General features: G+C 43.4%; 1 protein-coding gene across 1 annotated transcript; it reads left to right on the top strand.

The window, feature by feature from the left end:
* Positions 1–662: 662 nt before the first annotated feature.
* Positions 663–12,573, top strand: LOC123355945 (volume-regulated anion channel subunit LRRC8A). The gene is made up of 2 exons (XM_044998822.1): positions 663–2,821; positions 7,854–12,573. Exons 1-2 carry the CDS (start codon positions 665–667, stop codon positions 8,127–8,129), a joined length of 2,433 nt encoding a protein of 810 aa, XP_044854757.1. The 5' UTR covers positions 663–664; the 3' UTR covers positions 8,130–12,573.
* The last annotated feature ends 6,312 nt before the right edge of the window (positions 12,574–18,885 follow it).

Genomic DNA, 18,885 nt, shown 5'->3' with positions numbered 1-18,885 from the left:
TCTCTCTCCAGTTTGTTTCCTCAAAGATGATAGTGAACTTCCTTAGTGAGGCAACACTGGGAAATAGTTCTCTATTTTCTGTGTAGTTTCAGACAACGCACCTTTCCAAGCTTGTGGGACAGCAGCAATAATGCAGAATTGATTTGTCTATTTTTTTTCAGCATGTTCGTGCACTTAGAACGCGTAGCTGCCTGCTTTCTGTGAACATAGTGCTTCTGAAAGGTGGCAGGCTCACCATACTAGAAACTGAATTTCTTAGTCATGGAATTGGTGCAATAGTAGGGCAAGCCTCTACATGCCAGCCTATCAACAAGGCTAAACATGGTCCTGGTGACTATCTCTAGAGGTGAGAGTCCTTGGTCCCTCAGACTGTTAATTAAGGATGCAGTTGTGGTGGCTTGTGATGGATACCAATTTGTCAGGAATTAAGACCACATACTAACTTCACACAAACCTCTAAGCAGCTAACTGCTTTTGCTCATTATGGAACTTCATTTATTTATCTCAAAATTGGACTTGAAATTGTGTGGGGGTTTTTTTGACTGAGCCAGCAGATACCTTCTGTATATAATCTGACCTCCCTGCTTTCCTTGTCTTCACTTAAAAACAAAACAAACTGTTCTCTTCCAATAACATCTGCCTGTGGCTTCCTTTTAGGTGAACCATGATTCCTGTCACTGAACTGCGCTATTTTGCTGATACCCAGCCAGCATACCGCATCCTGAAACCATGGTGGGATGTCTTCACGGACTACATTTCCATAGTCATGTTGATGATTGCAGTGTTTGGAGGGACGCTTCAGGTCACCCAGGACAAAATGATCTGCTTGCCCTGCAAATGGGTTACCAAAGACTCCTGCAATGACTCTTTCAAAGGTTGGACAGCTGCAACTCCAGACCCCACTTACTATAACTCTAGTCTTGTCCCATCTCAGGTCACTGGGCCTACAGGGATCCGATATGACCTAGACCGGCACCAGTATAACTATGTGGATGCAGTGTGCTATGAGAATCGCCTTCACTGGTTTGCCAAGTATTTCCCTTACTTGGTGCTGCTACACACTCTGATCTTCTTGGCTTGCAGCAATTTCTGGTTCAAATTCCCACGGACCAGCTCCAAGCTGGAGCATTTTGTGTCTATTCTGCTGAAGTGTTTTGACTCCCCCTGGACGACAAGAGCACTGTCTGAGACAGTGGTGGAGGAGAGTGATCCCAAGCCTGCCTTTGGGAAGATGAATGGCTCCATGGACAAGAAATCTTCCACAGTCAGTGAGGATGTGGAAGCCACTGTCCCAATGCTACAGAGAACAAAGTCGCGGATCGAGCAAGGGATTGTAGATCGCTCTGAGACGGGCGTCCTGGACAAGAAAGAAGGGGAACAGGCCAAAGCGCTTTTTGAGAAAGTTAAAAAGTTCCGCACACACGTGGAGGAGGGAGACATAGTCTATCGCCTCTACATGAGACAAACCATCATCAAGGTGATCAAGTTCATCCTGATCATCTGCTACACTGTCTACTATGTCAACAACATCACATTTGACATTGACTGCAAGGTGGACATCGAGAGCCTGACAGGTTATCGCATGTACCGCTGTGCTCACCCTCTTGCCACTCTCTTCAAAATCCTAGCCTCTTTCTACATTAGCCTGGTGATCTTTTATGGACTGATCTGCATGTACACACTCTGGTGGATGCTGAGGCGATCCCTCAAGAAATATTCCTTTGAGTCCATCCGGGAGGAGAGCAGCTATAGTGACATCCCTGATGTCAAGAATGACTTTGCTTTCATGCTGCACCTGATCGACCAGTACGACCCCCTCTACTCCAAGCGATTCGCTGTCTTTCTGTCTGAGGTGAGTGAGAACAAGCTGCGGCAGCTGAACCTCAACAATGAGTGGACCTTGGAGAAACTGCGCCAGAGGATCACAAAGAACTCCCAGGACAAGCTGGAGCTGCATCTCTTCATGCTGAGTGGCATCCCCGACACAGTTTTTGACCTTATTGAGTTGGAGGTGCTGAAGCTGGAGCTCATCCCTGATGTTACTATCCCACCAAGCATTGCCCAGCTCACCAGCCTTAAGGAGCTGTGGCTCTACCACACGGCTGCCAAAATTGAGGCCCCAGCCCTTGCCTTCTTGAGGGAGAACCTGAAATCTTTGCACATTAAGTTCACAGACATCAAGGAAATCCCTCTGTGGATTTATAGCCTAAAGACCTTGGAGGAGCTCCACTTGACAGGGAACCTGAGTGCAGAGAACAACCGTTACATTGTGATCGACGGACTGAGGGAATTGAAGCGGCTCAAGGTACTGCGGCTAAAGAGCAACCTCACCAAGCTGCCACAGGTGGTGACGGATGTTGGTGTGCACCTCCAGAAGCTCTCCATCAACAACGAGGGTACCAAGCTCATTGTCCTCAACAGCCTTAAGAAGATGGTCAACCTGACAGAGCTGGAGCTGATCCGCTGCGACCTGGAACGCATCCCACACTCTATCTTCAGTCTCCACAACCTCCAAGAGATTGACCTGAAGGACAATAACCTCAAGACCATTGAGGAGATCATCAGCTTCCAGCACCTACACCGTCTCACTTGCCTTAAGCTGTGGTACAACCATATCGCCTACATCCCCATGCAGATCGGCAACCTCACCAACTTGGAGCGCCTTTACCTTAACCGCAACAAGATAGAGAAGATACCCACCCAGCTTTTCTATTGCCGGAAGCTGCGGTACTTGGATCTCAGCCACAATAACTTGACTTCCATACCAGCAGACGTTGGGCTACTGCAGAACCTGCAGAACCTAGCTGTGACAGCCAACAGGGTAAGTGAGGAGGGAGTGTGGCAGAGATTGGATAAAGCTGCGTTTTAAGATTCCTGCTGCCTGCTATGAAGTGTATTAGAAGCATTTAACTGCTACAGTGGGGTGTGCAATATTTTGGCACTACCATTATACTTTTGTTCCTTGTCTATACAACTTTCTTACAATGAAACTTTGCAAAGACAAACCCAAATCTTCAATTAAATTCTTTTTGGCTAATGGGTAGATTGCAAACATAGCTGTTTTGGCTGCTCTTCAGTAGTTTCTTAGAATAGAGAACTGAGAAATTACACTTAAACCATTTGTAATATAAACTGAGGCCATTAGCCACCTACGTGTGTCTGTACAGAAAACATTGAGACAGGGCCTGCCTTGAAGAGTTCACGATCAAATATCAAATACTTCCTCCATGAGAATCTTGCTAAGGAGATCTGCATATAGGAGGCTTTGTGAAAAGTGGCTTGACACACAGCACTGGGCTACATAGTGCCCAGGAAGTGACTGTTCCAAGCATAGAGGGCAACATGAATACAGGTGGAAAGATCAGAGTGGGAGGACAATGCAAAAGGAACAGTTAATGTGAAAGAGCAGCATAGGAAACAAGAGGATGTGGTATGTAACTAGCTGCCTATATTTTGCAGAAGAAAATAGGTAAAGGTGGAGCTGTGCAGAGATTTAAAGGTTTGGTATGCTACAAAGACCTTGATCCATTTATTATGTAATTCTCCAATATTAATCCCATTGGAATGTCCCAGAAATGTAGGTAACAGAGGCAGTAGCTATGCTGATAGGGAGAAGCTCTCTCATCAGCATAGCAGTATCCTCACTGAAGCGCTACTGCGGCACTGCAGCGTTTTAAGATTTGACCTGCCCTTGGGCCTTTAACGTGACTAATCACTGACTGATACAAGTGCACATGTACCTTCAGACTACAGCAAACGTAATGTCCTCTCCACATGTAAATCAAGCTCTGGTTTAACACAGTTGCAGTTTTCCTTTGTAACTTACAAGCAGAGAAAGTATTGCCATATGGGATCAGGAAGTTACCTTGGTCCTAATGAGCTTCCACTTAATTGCTTAGGAGCAGCAAAACTTGAAGAGATGACCTGATTGTGACATGCTGCCTGATGTTGCTATGATATACTTTCACTTCAATAACTCCTCCCAGTGGATTGTCCTGCAGTTCTGAACCTGAGTTACTTTATAAGCAATTTACAGTATTTTATGTATGTCCAACTAAAGGCTGCATTTGGCCTATTTATATTTGAAGATCCACTGATGCCTCATAGAAACTAAAAATACTCTGGTTAGAATTCTACTTGTTTCTTTCTGTCCACAAAACCCAGGAGGCTTTGTTGCTAGCGACATGAGAACAAAATATTTTGCTACTTTAAAAGTCCATCTGATTACTTATTCCCACCGGAAGTCACAAAAGTCTGGTAACATAATTGCACAAAGAGCAACCAGCCGTGGCAAAGGATTATGAATTCAGGTGGAAATATGCAGCAAGCTCCTGCCTCTTCTGAGGATACCCATATTTTTCAGTCTGAAATAAGGCCCCTAATGCTTTAGATACAACTTGACAAGTCAATGTCTAATTGATGTTACCAAAAAACTTCTTTCAGTATTGCTGCCTTTGATAGGGAAAACTCTGGAGGCAAAACAGCAATTTATAATACAATTGTCAAGGAGGCTTCTAAAATTCCAACCAGCTCTTGATTGTTTTTCAGTAGCCACCTTGCTTCTAAAAGTGACGAGGCAGCCCTGGAGCCAGAGAAGTGGTACCCATTCTGCATTAACTTTGATCTCTAACCTTCAGAAAAAATTAAGCTAAACAGCTAGTGTTTAAGAAGCCATTCTGTCTGTTAAACCGCCATTAACACCAGATTAAGCTTTGGCTAACCCACCATCCCTGGCATTGGGGAAGGTGTGTGACATTGTATAGCCAGTCACATTTCAGCAATAGGTTTAAAACTAAAATAATTTTCCTCTGTGAGAAGGAGGTTTCAGTGTAGCATCAGTCATCTGGCACTTGCTGGATGCTGCACTAAGCAAAGTGAAGGAAGCTTTTAAGGCTCTATTTTAAGGTGCAGAACTATACAGGTTTTGAACAGTACCCTTTTTTGGCAATTGTTCAAGAGCCCAGGTCACACAGGGTTAAGACAAGATGTGCATCCTCTGCAATCTGGGGGTGGAGTTTCTCTTCTGGATGAAAAGAAGCTTGAGGCAGCTCTATTTTTGCAATAAAATGTGGAACCACCCATCTTGTTCTTCCAAAGACACTAATGCACCATGAAGGCTAGAAGCAGTATTATCTTTCTGCCTAGCCCCCAGTCTCCTGGAGATCCAGTGAAACAGCTAATCAGCTCTTTTTCCCTGCAGAGATGTAGGCAAGGCCACAATTACCCTTGGGCTCAGGAAGTCTGGTTATTTACAATAAACAGCAGCAGCAGAAAATGCAAGTGCTGATAGACTGACATTTCCTGACCGTAAGAATTCTATCTCAAAGCTCCTCTGCTAGCCCAGCAGCCCTAGTAAATAGCTACTTCTGGAGCTGGCTAGTACAACTGTCTTTCTGGGAATCAGGCCGTGTTGTAACACACAACTTTCTTCTTTGATAAAGTCCACTCCTGTCACTTGAAAATAAGTGATTGGTCTTGTTAGTTATATGACTACCAGGCTGAATTTTGCAGCTTGTTCGGAATGATGGTTCCAAATAACGATGGCTGAATAAAACTGCTGTTTGTTGCTGTTGCCGTTTCATTGGCTGTAGCTTATTCAGAACTTTGGCTGTTTGTTAAAGACTCTCTGTAGCCAATGACTACTCCAGGCAGTTCTTGTGTGCATAATTAAAGTTAAAATAGAGTGCAATTATGTTTTAAACAAAGGATAGGCTTTGACTTTCACTGAGTTAAGGGGAAGGACATGAATTGATGCCTGAATCTATTGAACCCAACTCCATAAGCTTTTATATTTGCATGGCTAGAAATCTTGCTGGAAGAAGGCATGGCTGACGAAATAAATTAAAATTTCAACTATAGTGTTGTTGTCGGACTACGATACCATGACGGTCTGATTGGACTAGTAATCTCTCTGACAGTTGGCTATCTGTGCATAGGTGGTGGGAGCCAGTGGTGCTGGATATTTAATTTCTCTTGTTGTATTTTGACACTGTCCAAAAGTTGAGTATTGTGGTAGTGCCTAGAAGGTCCCTGATCAGGGCCCCATTGTGCTAGGCACTGCATGTGAGCATAATGAAAGGATCGTGCCTGCCCAAGTTGCTTACGTTCCAAGTAAAATGAAGGAATAGGGGGATACAACAGACTGGGAAGCACAAAAATCTAGCATTCAAATAGATACTTGAACATGTATATGATTGGAAACCCTAATGCATGGCTTCTCCCCTCCTTCCCCAGCACACTGTGGATCAAAGATGGGCTGTACTGGTCAAAATCAAATATTACACTGAATTCCCATCTGTTTCTTTTAATGGCTCGATATCCACTTAAATGCTCACAAACCAGTAGCCTGCTGTTCTCCATTAGTAAATCACTCCTAGGAACATAAATCACCGTATCAAATTCTGCTACGATTCCATTTAGTCAAGTTCCTCACTTCCATCCGGGGACAATACTTGATGCTTCAGAAGAAGACAAAAACGCTGCCTTCCCTGTTTCTGCCAGGCTTTTAAGGGGAAGAGACTGTTTGCAGACCATCCTCAGGATTAGAGCAGGACAACTCAAGGAAGAAGCAGAATGTTGCCTTCCATAATAGCAATGAGATCAGAGTACTAGTGCTTCCATGTCCTGAGGGAACAGATGTTTGTAGGAGAAGCTCACTGGCCACCTGAATTATTGTTTGGACCTGTGTGCTACACAGAAGAATAAGACCTGGTCTCTGCCTCTGTTACAGTGCGAATGATCTCTATTCTTGCAGAGTAGGTCCTACAATGAGAGAGAGGCTAGGAGGAGGACCCTAGCAATGTGTGTCCATATAGTACACTTGGTGGCTTTTTGCTGGTCTCTGATCCTATAGATAGAAAATGAATGGTGGGGAGGGGGCCCCCCCATGTATTACAACTGTCCAAATAACATCAGTGTAAGGCAGTTGTAATACATGGAGGGGTTCGTGCAGGCTGTTTACTTTGGAGCAGCTAGAAAGAGAAGGGGTCATTTACATTTCCTTCTGTAGAGGAAAGAACTGGCAGGCTCAGACTCTACCTCAGATGTTTCAGGGTGAAAGTTGGGTCAGTCTCATGGAACTGACAGAGCTGTGCCAATGAAGTTGGGGGGGCAGGGAAGGGGGAAAGCTGGGAGAGCAAGAGTCTTCCATTTAGAGACCAATGTGTATCTATCTCTCTCTCTCTCTCTCTCAATTCTGTGGTTAGGAAACTGGATTATAACCAGGGTATGGAGGGATGTGTGCGCTGCAGATCAGAACTGAACCATGTAGGGAATAGCCTGACACGTACGTGTGTGTCTGTGTGTGTTTTTTGCAGGTGGCTAGTGACTATACTTTAAAAATGGAGTCTCTGTCATTTTACTTCTATTATTCTAGCACCCTGTGGCCCTGATCAGGATCAGAGCCTTACGGTGCTAGGTGCCTTACAAACAGGGAAAGGCTGAAGAGCTTAAACTCCAAGGGGGAGAACAAGGGATGGATGGATGGATTCTGGGAGGGGACAAAGGAAACACTGGTAGGAACACCTGGCTGTACAGACTAGATGTGAGTGGGTTTCAGATCTTCCCTGCTTCTGTCAGTAATCTCTACTCGGCTCTGGCCTAGCCATTTTCATGTGGCAGTTTACAGTAAATAATATGGTGGTAGAGGATCTGCGTGAGGACAAAGTAGTAGCTTTACTGTATCTTGGGGAAAGCATTCCAGGCATAAAGGTCAGCCTAGAAGAAAGCAGAAATGCATTTGAGGGAGAAGTGAGTACTTGGAGGCAGGTGATCTGTCTGACTACATCTCGTCTGCTTGCCTTGCCTTAGGTGAGTACATGTCACATTTGTATCTCTCTGGTTTCTCCTTTCAGATTGAGAGTCTCCCACCTGAGCTCTTCCAGTGCAGGAAGCTGCGGACCTTGAACCTGGGAAACAATGTGCTGCAATCACTGCCATCTCGGGTGGGCGAGCTGACCAACCTGTCCCAGATAGAGCTGCGGGGGAACCGCCTGGAGTGCCTGCCGGTGGAACTGGGGGAGTGTCCTCTGCTGAAACGCAGTGGGCTGGTGGTGGAAGAGGACCTGTTCAACACCCTGCCTCTGGAGGTCAAGGAGCGGCTGTGGAGAGCGGACAAAGAGCAAGCCTGAGCTGCTGACAGGAAGGCAGGGAAACCTCTAGACAGGAAACAAAAGGCCATTCCATTCCAATTCCATCTCCCAACCGTCCCAGCCAACACCAGACTAGCTAAGGAGATCCTTGAATAACCAACACGACTGGGAACACGGCTGCTTGCTCCCTTGGATGCAGGATGGGGGAGGTTCGGGGTCAGGGTGAGGACCAAGGCAGAGTGGGTGGCTCCTCCGCAACAGACAGCGGGAACAAAAGAGATGCTGCTGTTCTGCAAGATGAGAAGTGGGATGATGCCAAAGCTGCCATGGAGTTAACCAGAACCGCTGATGGAGCCAACTTAGTTCAGGGTAACTGCCTCTGAATATAGGGGAGAGAAATGTGCTGATCCAGTTACTGCTGCATCGCCCTAGATAGGGCTCTTATGTACATCAGGGACTGAGGATGTCTTAGAGTCAAAGGACAAAAGTCCAGGGAGCCTCTTTAAATTCAAACTCTACTTTGCTGTGACACTTTGTATAGTTCCACGCTATTTGCTGATTTAATCAGTTTTGGGCTTCTCTTTGAGGGGAGGGGGGTGGCACGGCTTTTTTATTTATTTATTTTTATTTTTAATTTTTAAAGATGCTGGCGTTTTTTGGTAACTTTACCTCAAAGATCAACTTGCATTCAGGACTGGTTTTTTTGTTTAATTTTTTTTTAACCCAGTTTCCATCTGCTGACTTGAGGTTGCACAGTCTTTACAGATTCCAGTCCTTTGTGCTGGCCAGTAGATCGCATGGCCTGCTTCCCTAGCCTAAATTAGCTGTTCCAGAATGCTACCTACATTGGGCTGTCAGTAGGCTGAATTCCAGTTATATTTAGTAAATGGGACAGGAAGGATGCAGCTCAATGCATGAGATAAGACTTGGGTGGAAAGCAGTAAGACTGTTTCTGCCAGAACACTGAGGTACTTCAAGACTTTGGATTTTAAAAAGTGTTTTAACTACTTTTTAAACCTTTTTCCCCCCTCAGCATTTTGTCTGGGGCATTAAAAATACAAACACACTATTAGCCAGTGTTAAGTATAACTCAAAATAGGGGAGATGCTGCCTGTAGCAGAGAGGAATATTCCCTACCCTTGCTGTGGGGAGATATATAAAATTTTTTTTGAGGTTTTGCCAGCATCTTTTAGAAGTACAATCTACAAAGCTACTCTTTTTGTTCCAGTCTGTTCAGCTGTCGATTATAGCAGCTGTCATTCTTGCTGCTCCTCTTGGCCTACATGATGACAAGAGGCTAATGCTGATTGAACTTGGTGCTTGGGATGGTAACCCTGTCCTTCTCTCTGCCCTACTGTTAAGGAAGAGTATAAGAATCCTCCCTGAACTGGGCTCCTCCAGCTCCCTGGGAGGGGAGGCCCCATAGTGACAAGAGAGGAATCTGTGTTGAAACAAGGCTAACTTGTGACTGTTCAACAAATCCCCTTCTGCATTTGCAGAGGCAGCCATAGCTTAGTGATAGCTACTCGTAATCATGTCCTCAAACCAGGGTGGTTAAAGTGTGGCTTACATTTCTACCAGTCACCCCAAAGCCACCTTGTGTTCATTAGAAGGGGAAGCCTATGGACCCAACAGCTCCAGTAAGCAATGCTCCACCTTGCCCAGCTGCTTGGATACTCCAAGACTGGAGCACTGCCTGCTGGGATATGTAGTATTTGCAGGCATTACCTACATATTAAAGGGGGGAGGGCAGGTGGGCAGGCACTGGGTTCCTGGCAAGCTGCCACTGAAGCCCTGAGTTGGGCAAAGCATAGACACCCTCTGTCTCAGATATTCCGGGCAATAACGAACACTACAGCTTCTCTTTCTGCATCGGATGTAATACACACTAGAAATGCTGGAACAATCTGTTAACTAGGCTCTGGATTTGTTGATGCTCAGATGTTTAAATAAAGCTACATTGAAAGCTAGGAAAACTTAGCTTGTTTATAGAAATGCTTCTAAGAAGGGTATAAAGTCTGCCTCCCTTAGTCCATTCATCATGAAAAGTCAAACAATCCAAAGGGATAACGCAATCAACTCTTGTTTGCATGTTTTCCTAGTTCCCCTCCTTTCCAGAGGAAAAAGTGCTGTAAAAGCTCTTCTGGATGACAGGTTCACATTTCTAACGTGATTTTAGTGTGTGTTGAAATTACAACAGAGATGGGGCTATTGGTGAAAGGAAGATTTTTTTTTTTAGCTATTTCATAATGCACTGTATCAGAGATCAGACTGGGATTTAGAAGTGTGATGCTGATGATTTGCAGAGTGGGATTTACCAATCATGCTAAGGTTTTGTATTCACAAGGAGGGCAGCGAACCTGCTGGGGGGGACTTGAGACTGCTTACTCAGAAAATTGATCTATTTCAAGATACAGTACAAATGCTGCTTTGAACTAACTCTCCATAGTCAGAGTAAGGACCTTTCAGATGTGGGAGGGAGTCTCTTTCCTACTCTGCTAGATGAAATCTGGTGTTTTGCAATTCTTTACTGAGCCCTGAACCAGTTCTGGGACTGTATGATTAGGACCCATCTACTCTACAGCAGTCATGGTACCTGGTTACAAAACAACTTACTAGTTGTAGCATGCACAGACCTAACTGGTCCTTGGACTGTGCGGAGTTATAACATTGCTTATGGAAAGCGGGCTAAGGTTCTGCACCGGACTCGCCTGACTCTTCTGGTTGTACTGAAGGTGGGCTCTTAGTTATATAAAACTGCATTTAATTTAGGTCCTGAACTGTTTGTATAAATAGTCAGACTGAACTCCAGAAAGTTTGCTGTAAAGTGTCTAGAAATCTGCATAGTAATATGCAGGCCTCCTGAACTGCTGTATAGCTCATCCTTAGGACAAGCCACCATCCTGCTGCGGGGGGGAGACATCCTCTTTTTAGAGTTTTATTTTCTACTGTTTGAAAAATAAGTATCTGCCTATGTTTGATCCAGCTGCACAAAGCAAATATAAGACCAGTATTGATCATACATAGAAACATGAGCTGCTTGCTGCTCTTTAAATATTTCAACCAGGACTGTTTACAAGAGGTCTAGATAGCTCCCCCAGGGGCAAAATCAGAATGAATAAAGAGTTTTTGAAAACTTGTCATAATGGAAGCCAAGGTTATATTGAAATGACTCACCCTGAATTGGTGAACTGGCTGAGATGCACTTTTCCTCTTCCTTCAAGCAGATGTTGGACCTACACTAGCAGATCTCAGAGGCATGAGGTGGGAGAAAGCTTGAGAATTTTAAGTATGGGGTCAAAACCTGAGCTGCTGTGCACCTACAGTTGCTCAATACTTATCCAGAACTTGGCCCATAACAGGACAAGTTCTCATTTCCAGTACAGTTCCCTTCCTTTTCCTGATCACTCAACCCTTGAGTGACCTAGCTAACACACTCTTTCCCAATTATAGGCAAGTCAATCAATGCTCCATTTTTTTTATTTTTTTATTTTTTTTTAAAGTGGGTTATCAGGTTGGGCTGCAACTGACCTGTGTACTATCCTAGGAAACCTGTTCAGGTTAAACAGACCAGTGAGGGTCTGGTTAGTGTTTCTTCTTCCTGGCAGTCTTCTCAAAGGATTCTAATAGTAATAACCAGGATCCATCTATGTTAGCTGCTAAACTAAAAACAGAACTTAAATTAAAGCCAAATGTCTCCTAACAGCACTACTGAGTTGAACTAGTTCTTGGGGCCACTATTTATCCCAGGTACACTTGTGCCACAATAGGAACCACAGTTCTAAGCTTTTTGGTAAACTGAATTCTAGCTGTTATGGTAAGTGGCCTGATGTTTAAGTTGCAACTAATGAATTTGAATCAACCAAGGTAGCAGAAGCTGAATCTGTTATGTGTTAAATCTTGCTGTGCTTTGAAACAATGGATTGGAATGTCCGTTGTGGTGTGTGTGTTTTTTGGTTTTTTTGGTTTTGTTTTTTCTTCTGCTGAACTTACCAGTTGGTCCACTGTTAACCCACAGGTGGAACTAATTTACTGTGCCCCTCTAAACTCTTTCATGGGTGTTGCAGGTATTCATTATTTTTATTTCTACTTTGTATTAACTACTCTTTCGCTCCCCTAGAGCATCCTACCTCAGGACCTTTTTCTCCACCACTTGTTTTGTGCTCACTTTCATTTCTTTAACAAAACCAAACTCTTGATGTTTATCAGCATGGATAAAATTTTAAGGTCACTTTCAGTCTCTGAACCACACTTAGGTCCTCAGTTTTTGTTCTAACAGATGAATATGTTTTCCAGTTTCCTACTCTCATGTTTTGCAGCAGATGAGGTATGGGGAAAATAGGCTCCAAAATCTTATTGGATTGAACAGTGGTGAGGTGTTAAGCCATTTCCATTTCATGTCATTTTATTATTTAAGCCTTTTCCATTTCAGCCACTTCCTTTTGTGAAAGGGACTTGATTGAATAAATATTTTGAAACCTCATTTAGTCTGTGATTTTCCGTTCTCTTCCAGCTCTTCTGAGGTAGGATGGATCTTTTGAATAGATGGGGTGCCCTGCTTTAGAAGTGCAGTAGGGTGATTACTCTAGTGATGTTTATTCATACTAGTGTCATTCATGTGGCCAGCTGTTCCTATTGGCTCTATCCTTATCCAGCAATGATCTTTAAAATGTTGATATGATTTCTATTCTCTTCACTGAAGAACAAGAATGGTCATATGCCTTAAATTGTAATATCACCTGTGTTGAGCTGTTACTCAGCATTTGCAAGAGGTTGAAAACTTCAAGTACTAACATAGGCTTTAATCTCATTTAGCAGTACTGATCAGAAACCTTTAGCTACACGCTGGATGCTGCAATCTTGCTGTCAACCATCCAGTTTTAAAAAAAAAAATAATGGTAGAGCTGACAAAAGAAAATGGGTTCTATCTATCCCATCTGCATGGAGTTGAGCACCAATTTGGCAAGTAATATCTGTGCACTTCCCCCTTTCTCTCCCCACTTTCTCCTGCTGTAGCTGGAGACTAATATATATTGCTTTGAAACACTTCTGAAATTTGACCCATTAACTTGCTGTTTAAAAATAGCAGGTAGCTATGTATAGCCCTAGCTGAAAGGGGGGGGTCTAGCAAGTCAAGATTGAGTAAAGCTGCCTGGCAAGAAAAGCTGAATGTGGGATTTCTAGAAATCCCACATTCTCCCCTGATCTGCTCTTTCAGGAAGTCCTATGAACAAATGGGGAGCTGTGCAAATTGCTCTTGTCTAGAGCAAACTAGTGCGGGCTGTGTGAAAAGAACTGACAGGACCTCACAATAAGAGTGTCTATACAGCTGATATGTCCCCTTCCTCAGGACATAACTCATGGCTTAAACACTTCACACAGCTTATAAAAGTACTCTCACCGTTGTAGCTTGGTGTCCCCCACACCCTGGTATGACACTTTAGAATTGTGAAACTGAGTTAAGCCTTGTATGTTGGATTATGTTTAGGCAGGTAACAGCACCTCAAGTGCTGAAGGCTGCTATGCTTTCTCTGAAAGACTTGTAAGATTGGACACTTTAACAAAATAAACATTTTAACTTATTTCCATTTTCCCTTTATTTTTGTTCCTCTAAAGTACTTTGGCTAATACAGCATTTAATGTTCCAAGATATGGCTCCTTGTGGAAAGATGTTAATGACTCCTGCTATTGTTTAGGAGTGATTGTTCCTTACTTCCCCCTGCAGTAGATGAGCCCTTGTGGGTTGGGTGATTCATTCCAGGGGGAGGAAAAAGAAAATCTAAGAGCAGACTTCACATGACTATACAATGAATGGTTGAAGTGGGATGACTACACAGTCCTTTACATACTTTCCCTTTGTTTCTAAACGATAGACTGAAAGTAATATAAATAGCTGGATCACTGATAGTGCTGTAAATGTAAAATTGATAAGTGCTGTCTATTAGTGGCACCCTATAGCATTGACTTGGATTTTTAGGGAGAAGATTTCTAAAAGCACTTAGTTCTTTTCCCATTGATTTCATTCCCTATCCCTTTCAGCGGAAAGGTCTGTAGAACAAACCAAAAAACTTCTGCCAGTCACCATAAAAATATAGCTCCCAGCCAATTAACTGTATACCACAGCATGCATCATATTTACCTGCCTAAACTGATACACACATGCGCGTGTGCTGGAACTGGGGGTGCTGCTGCACTCCCTGGCTTGAAGTGGTTTCCATTATATACAGAGTTTACAGTTTGGTTCAATGGCTCTCAGCATACCCTGTATAAAAATTGTTCCAGCACTACTGGATACAATCTTCCATTCTTTCTGATGGCTTCAAAAGCAATAGACTTCACTTTAACAGCTGAACATATTTTGGATTACATTAGAGCTAGACAATAAATTCAGCCCATATCTTTCTGAGAGTTAAAGTAGGTACTGGGTGTGTGTAATAAATATCCCCTTCTATGTTTGTAAAAGTAAAGGGTTTTGTCCTGTTGCATTTTTTTACAAGCAAGGGAAATTAACTACATGCTACTGGCCCCATTTCAGGTTGGGAAATGTGTTGGAATGAAAACTTGTCTTATTCAGCAGCATGGCTGAGTTTTAACCAAATGCTTTTAGTAGCAGAACTGAGCTGAGAAAGGGGAGAACAAAGATCTTTGTTATAAAGCTCAATGGGGCTTAAGCACCCCTTTGGCAGTGATTATCTTTATTCACTAGCTCTCTACAACTCTGAAATATTGGTGGGGCTGAGGGGGGAGGAATAAAACAAACATGCCAGGTAAGAAAACAACTTCTGCTCGCAGGATTGTAGGAGGGTTGCATTGAAGTGAGGTGGGGAGTTCTAGGGAAACCTGAAGTAACATCTTTACTGCAAAAAAATGTGTTTTGTTTTTACCTCTAGATAACGATCTCATTGTAAAAACCCTAGTGGAGGCAAGGCCACAGGCAGGCTTTAATTTTACTGTAGCTAGTCAAGGTCAACCCAATACCCACACCAGCTGAGGTTTACATCAGCTAGCTATGAGGAGGTAAAAATGACTTGTGCCTTGTCTCCACTACAATTTTACATTAGTTATCTCAGTATAAAATCACTTTTGTTGCAGTGAAGACAGCATGGGCTGCGCGGCTACTGAAGCTTGCAAATATACCTGTCCAAATGGTTACACTTGTTTAAAAACAAAACAAAATTCAAACTAAATTCTTTGTAACTTTGCACATTTCCAGACCCCTATTACCACCTCTCCCATATTGTTCTTCTCACCATTATCCCCTCTTCCCATAACTTATTTGTGACCACATCCAGGTTCTATGTTCCTGCCTCCCTTGGTGGCTAGTGACCACAATTGTATGCAAGGTCTTGGAACAAATTTTGAAAGAGGAAGCAGTTAAGGACATGGGGTGAATAGTAATTGAGATAAATTATAAGATGGTTTTACAAAAGGTAGATTGTGCTACACCAACATGATATCTTTCTTTGAGACTGTAACCAATTTTCTAGACAAAGAAACGCAGTAGTGCTCTAATCCACCTGGATGTCAGTAAGGCTTTTGATACAGTTCCACAGGGGAAATTAAAGTTAAATTGGAGAAGATGGGGATTAATACAAGAATTAAAAGGTGGGTAAGGAACTAGTTAAAGGGGAGACTTCAGTGGGCCATACACTAGTGGAGTTCCTCACAGAGCGGCCTTGGGACCAATCTCATTTAACATTTTCATTAACAACCTTGGCACAAAGTGGGAGTGTGCTAATAAAACTTGTGGATGAGAAAAAGTTGGGAGGTATTGCCAATGTGGAGGAGGACTGGAATATGATACAAGAAGATCTGGATGACCTTGAAAACTGGAGTAATAGAAATGAGATTAAATTTAATAGTGCAAGGTTTTGCACTTTGGGACTAACAACAAGAATTTTTGCTATAAGCTGGACACGTGTCATTTAGAAGTACCAGAGGAGGAGAAAGAGCTGGATAGACTGGTCAACCAAAGGATGACCATGAGCCATCACTGTGATGTGGCCATGGAAAAGGCTAATAATAAAATCCTAGGATTCATCAGGTGAGGTATTTCCAGTAGAGGTAAGAAAGTGTTATTACCATTCTAAAAGGTCCTGGTGAGATCTCATCCAGAATACTATGTGCAGTTCTGGTCTCTCATGTTTAAGAAAGATGAATTCAAACTGGACCAGATGGCAGAGGAGGGTAGGTAGGGTGATCAGAGAATGGAGGACCTACCTTACCAGAGGAGACAGATGGAGCTTGGCTTAGTTAGCCTAACCAAATAAAGGTTGAGGGGAGATATTACTCTCTATAAATACATCAGAGGGATAAACACCAGGGAGAAAGAGGAGTTCTTTAAGTTAAGTGCCAATGTTGGCACAAAAACAAATGGATATAAACTGGCCATCAACAAGTTTAGGCTTGAAATTAGACATAGGTTTCTAACTATCAGAGGAGTGAAGTTCTGGAAAGCCTTCCAAGGGGAGCAGTGGGGGTTAAAAACCTAACTGGCTTCAAGACTGAGGTTGATAAGTTTATGGAAGGGTGGTATGATGAGACTGGCTACAATGGCATGTGGCCCATCTGCAAATGCTAGTAGCAAATATCTCCAACAGACAGAGATCGGATGCTAGATGGGGAGGGCTCTGAGTTACTACAGTGAATTCTTTCCCATGTGTCAGGCTGGTGGGTCTCGCTGATCTGCTCCAGGTCTGACTGATCTCCATATTTGGGGTTGGGAAGGAATTTTCCCAGGTAAAATGGGCAGAGACCCTGGGTTTTTGTTTTTTTTCCCTGACTTCCTCTGCATTGTAGGGCACAGGTCACTTGCTGGTTTGAACTGGAGTAAATGGTGGATTTTCTGTTCCTTGAAGTCTTTAAATCATGATTTGAGGACTTCAGTAACTCATCCAGAGGTTAGCGGTCTATTACAGGAGTGGGTGGGTGAGGGTCTGTGGCCTGTGATGTGCAGAAGGTCAGACGAGATTATCAGGATGGTCCCTTCTGACCTTAAAGTCTAGTAGCCTATTCCTGTAGTTTTCACTCTGCTTACCTGGCAGTCCAAACAAAAGCAATGTCTGCCAGAGGTCTGAGCAGCTTAGCAAGCTCCCCTCAGCCAGTTTAATCGGCTTTCCTCCCAGTGGTATCAAGAGGAATTATTATTGTAACATTAGAGAGGAAATTACTATAATTGCTCCAGTCAAAAAGGCATTTGAAATGTTCATACCTGACCTACTGCTGGATTGTTCATACTCCAGGAGTCACTGGGCCTCCCCCAGCTGTAGAAATGGGATCATACCTCCCTCCCAGGGGTGCTGTGAGCCTTAATTAAAGTGCTTTGAAAGCCTCAGATGGAGGGGATGATATTAGTGCGAAGTGTTATTTCTTTTCATGGGTGTGGGGGTATAGTGAGAGGAAATTGTGGAAGGTTCTGCAATTGGATCCAAGGGAACAACTGGATCCAATTGCTCCTGGGTCATAAGGCTAGGGGTCTGCTCACACACATCAATTGCAGGATTGGGGGCTTGATGAGGCCAGCCAGCTTCCATCCGCCACTGCCTCGAACGTTAGACTGCTTGGAGAGGAAACTGTCCCCTTAATCACTGTAAAATCCACATTTATGGTTAATTCTCTGGGGTAGATCTGCTGTTAGTAACTTTTAAGCACATAATGGTCCCAGAGAGATTTAAGGAATGCAGAATGTCCGTCCCCCCACCCCCCCCGCCGCCCTCCCAACTAACTCTGCTCCTGGTGTCCCCTTTGCCCTCACATCTGCTAAAAACATGAAAGGGACACTGACAACTTGAAAAGAGCAAAAAAACAAAAAAAAATACTAGTTTCTACCTGTAACCTTTGTTGTTTCTCCCCTAGTTAAAGTTAACAACTAAACTTAACTGAAAGGAGTCAGCAAAGAAGACATTCTCCTTTTTCAGCTTATGTACTTTGTGCACTGGTACAGGCAGCTTCCTCCTAGCTGAAGAGTCCTTTATAAATATCAAAAGGGAAGAAAATAAAAACTAACCCCTCTCCACGCATTCTTTTTAAAAGGAATTGTAAAAAGGCATATATTCCTTAAAGGCCTCCTCTATCAGAAAGTCCTTCCCTTCTAAATTAGTTTTGAAAACATTCATATTGAAATGTCCCTTTAAGACAGTCTTTTAAGAACGGGGGGGGGGGGGAATTGAAGGCAAAGGTACATCTTCCTAAAAGCTTTTCACAATCCCTCATTTTCTAGTTCACCTTTATTATATGGTGCTGCAAGCATTGCTTTGGGAGGGGTGTTACAGATTCTTTCAGTGAAAGTCTTGAAAGTTTTTCTAGAAGAGTCAAATGTATTTTTCTCTAGATAAAAGGCTTAAGATCCCCCCCCCCTTCTGCACCCCAAGGACACCCATTACATAGTGAAGGATGCGCTGATGGTGAGTGCCCATACTGGGTCTCATATCTCAGTAGTTAATTTTTCTCTCACACTTTGTTTCAGCCTCTGTGGCCTGCCTAAAATGACTACTGCTATACAGCTGGCACCGAAGGGCTGTGCATCAAGCAACTGAAACTAAAACAGCCAAAGAGCAGCTGTGAATTAAGATGCCACATTTGTCCACCAAGAAGCCTGCTGAATCTTCAGTAACAGCCCCTCAGCATTAGCCCCTCAGTTTAGGCTTTGTAGTGTTGAACTTCACTGCCTACGTGCATTTTCATGCTATGTGCACTACACTAGGAGGAAAGAAAATTCTTCTGAGGGCTTGGATTTCCACTCATTTAAAGCCACTATCCAGCTCTTCAGGGGACTTTAGTTCTCCTCATCCCATTC

The sequence above is a fragment of the Mauremys mutica genome, chromosome 24 (assembly GCF_020497125.1).
Source record: "Mauremys mutica isolate MM-2020 ecotype Southern chromosome 24, ASM2049712v1, whole genome shotgun sequence".
NCBI lineage: Eukaryota > Metazoa > Chordata > Testudines > Geoemydidae > Mauremys > Mauremys mutica.
The sequence above is the reverse complement of the archived record's forward strand: the minus strand, read 5'-3'. Positions and strand labels throughout refer to the sequence as shown.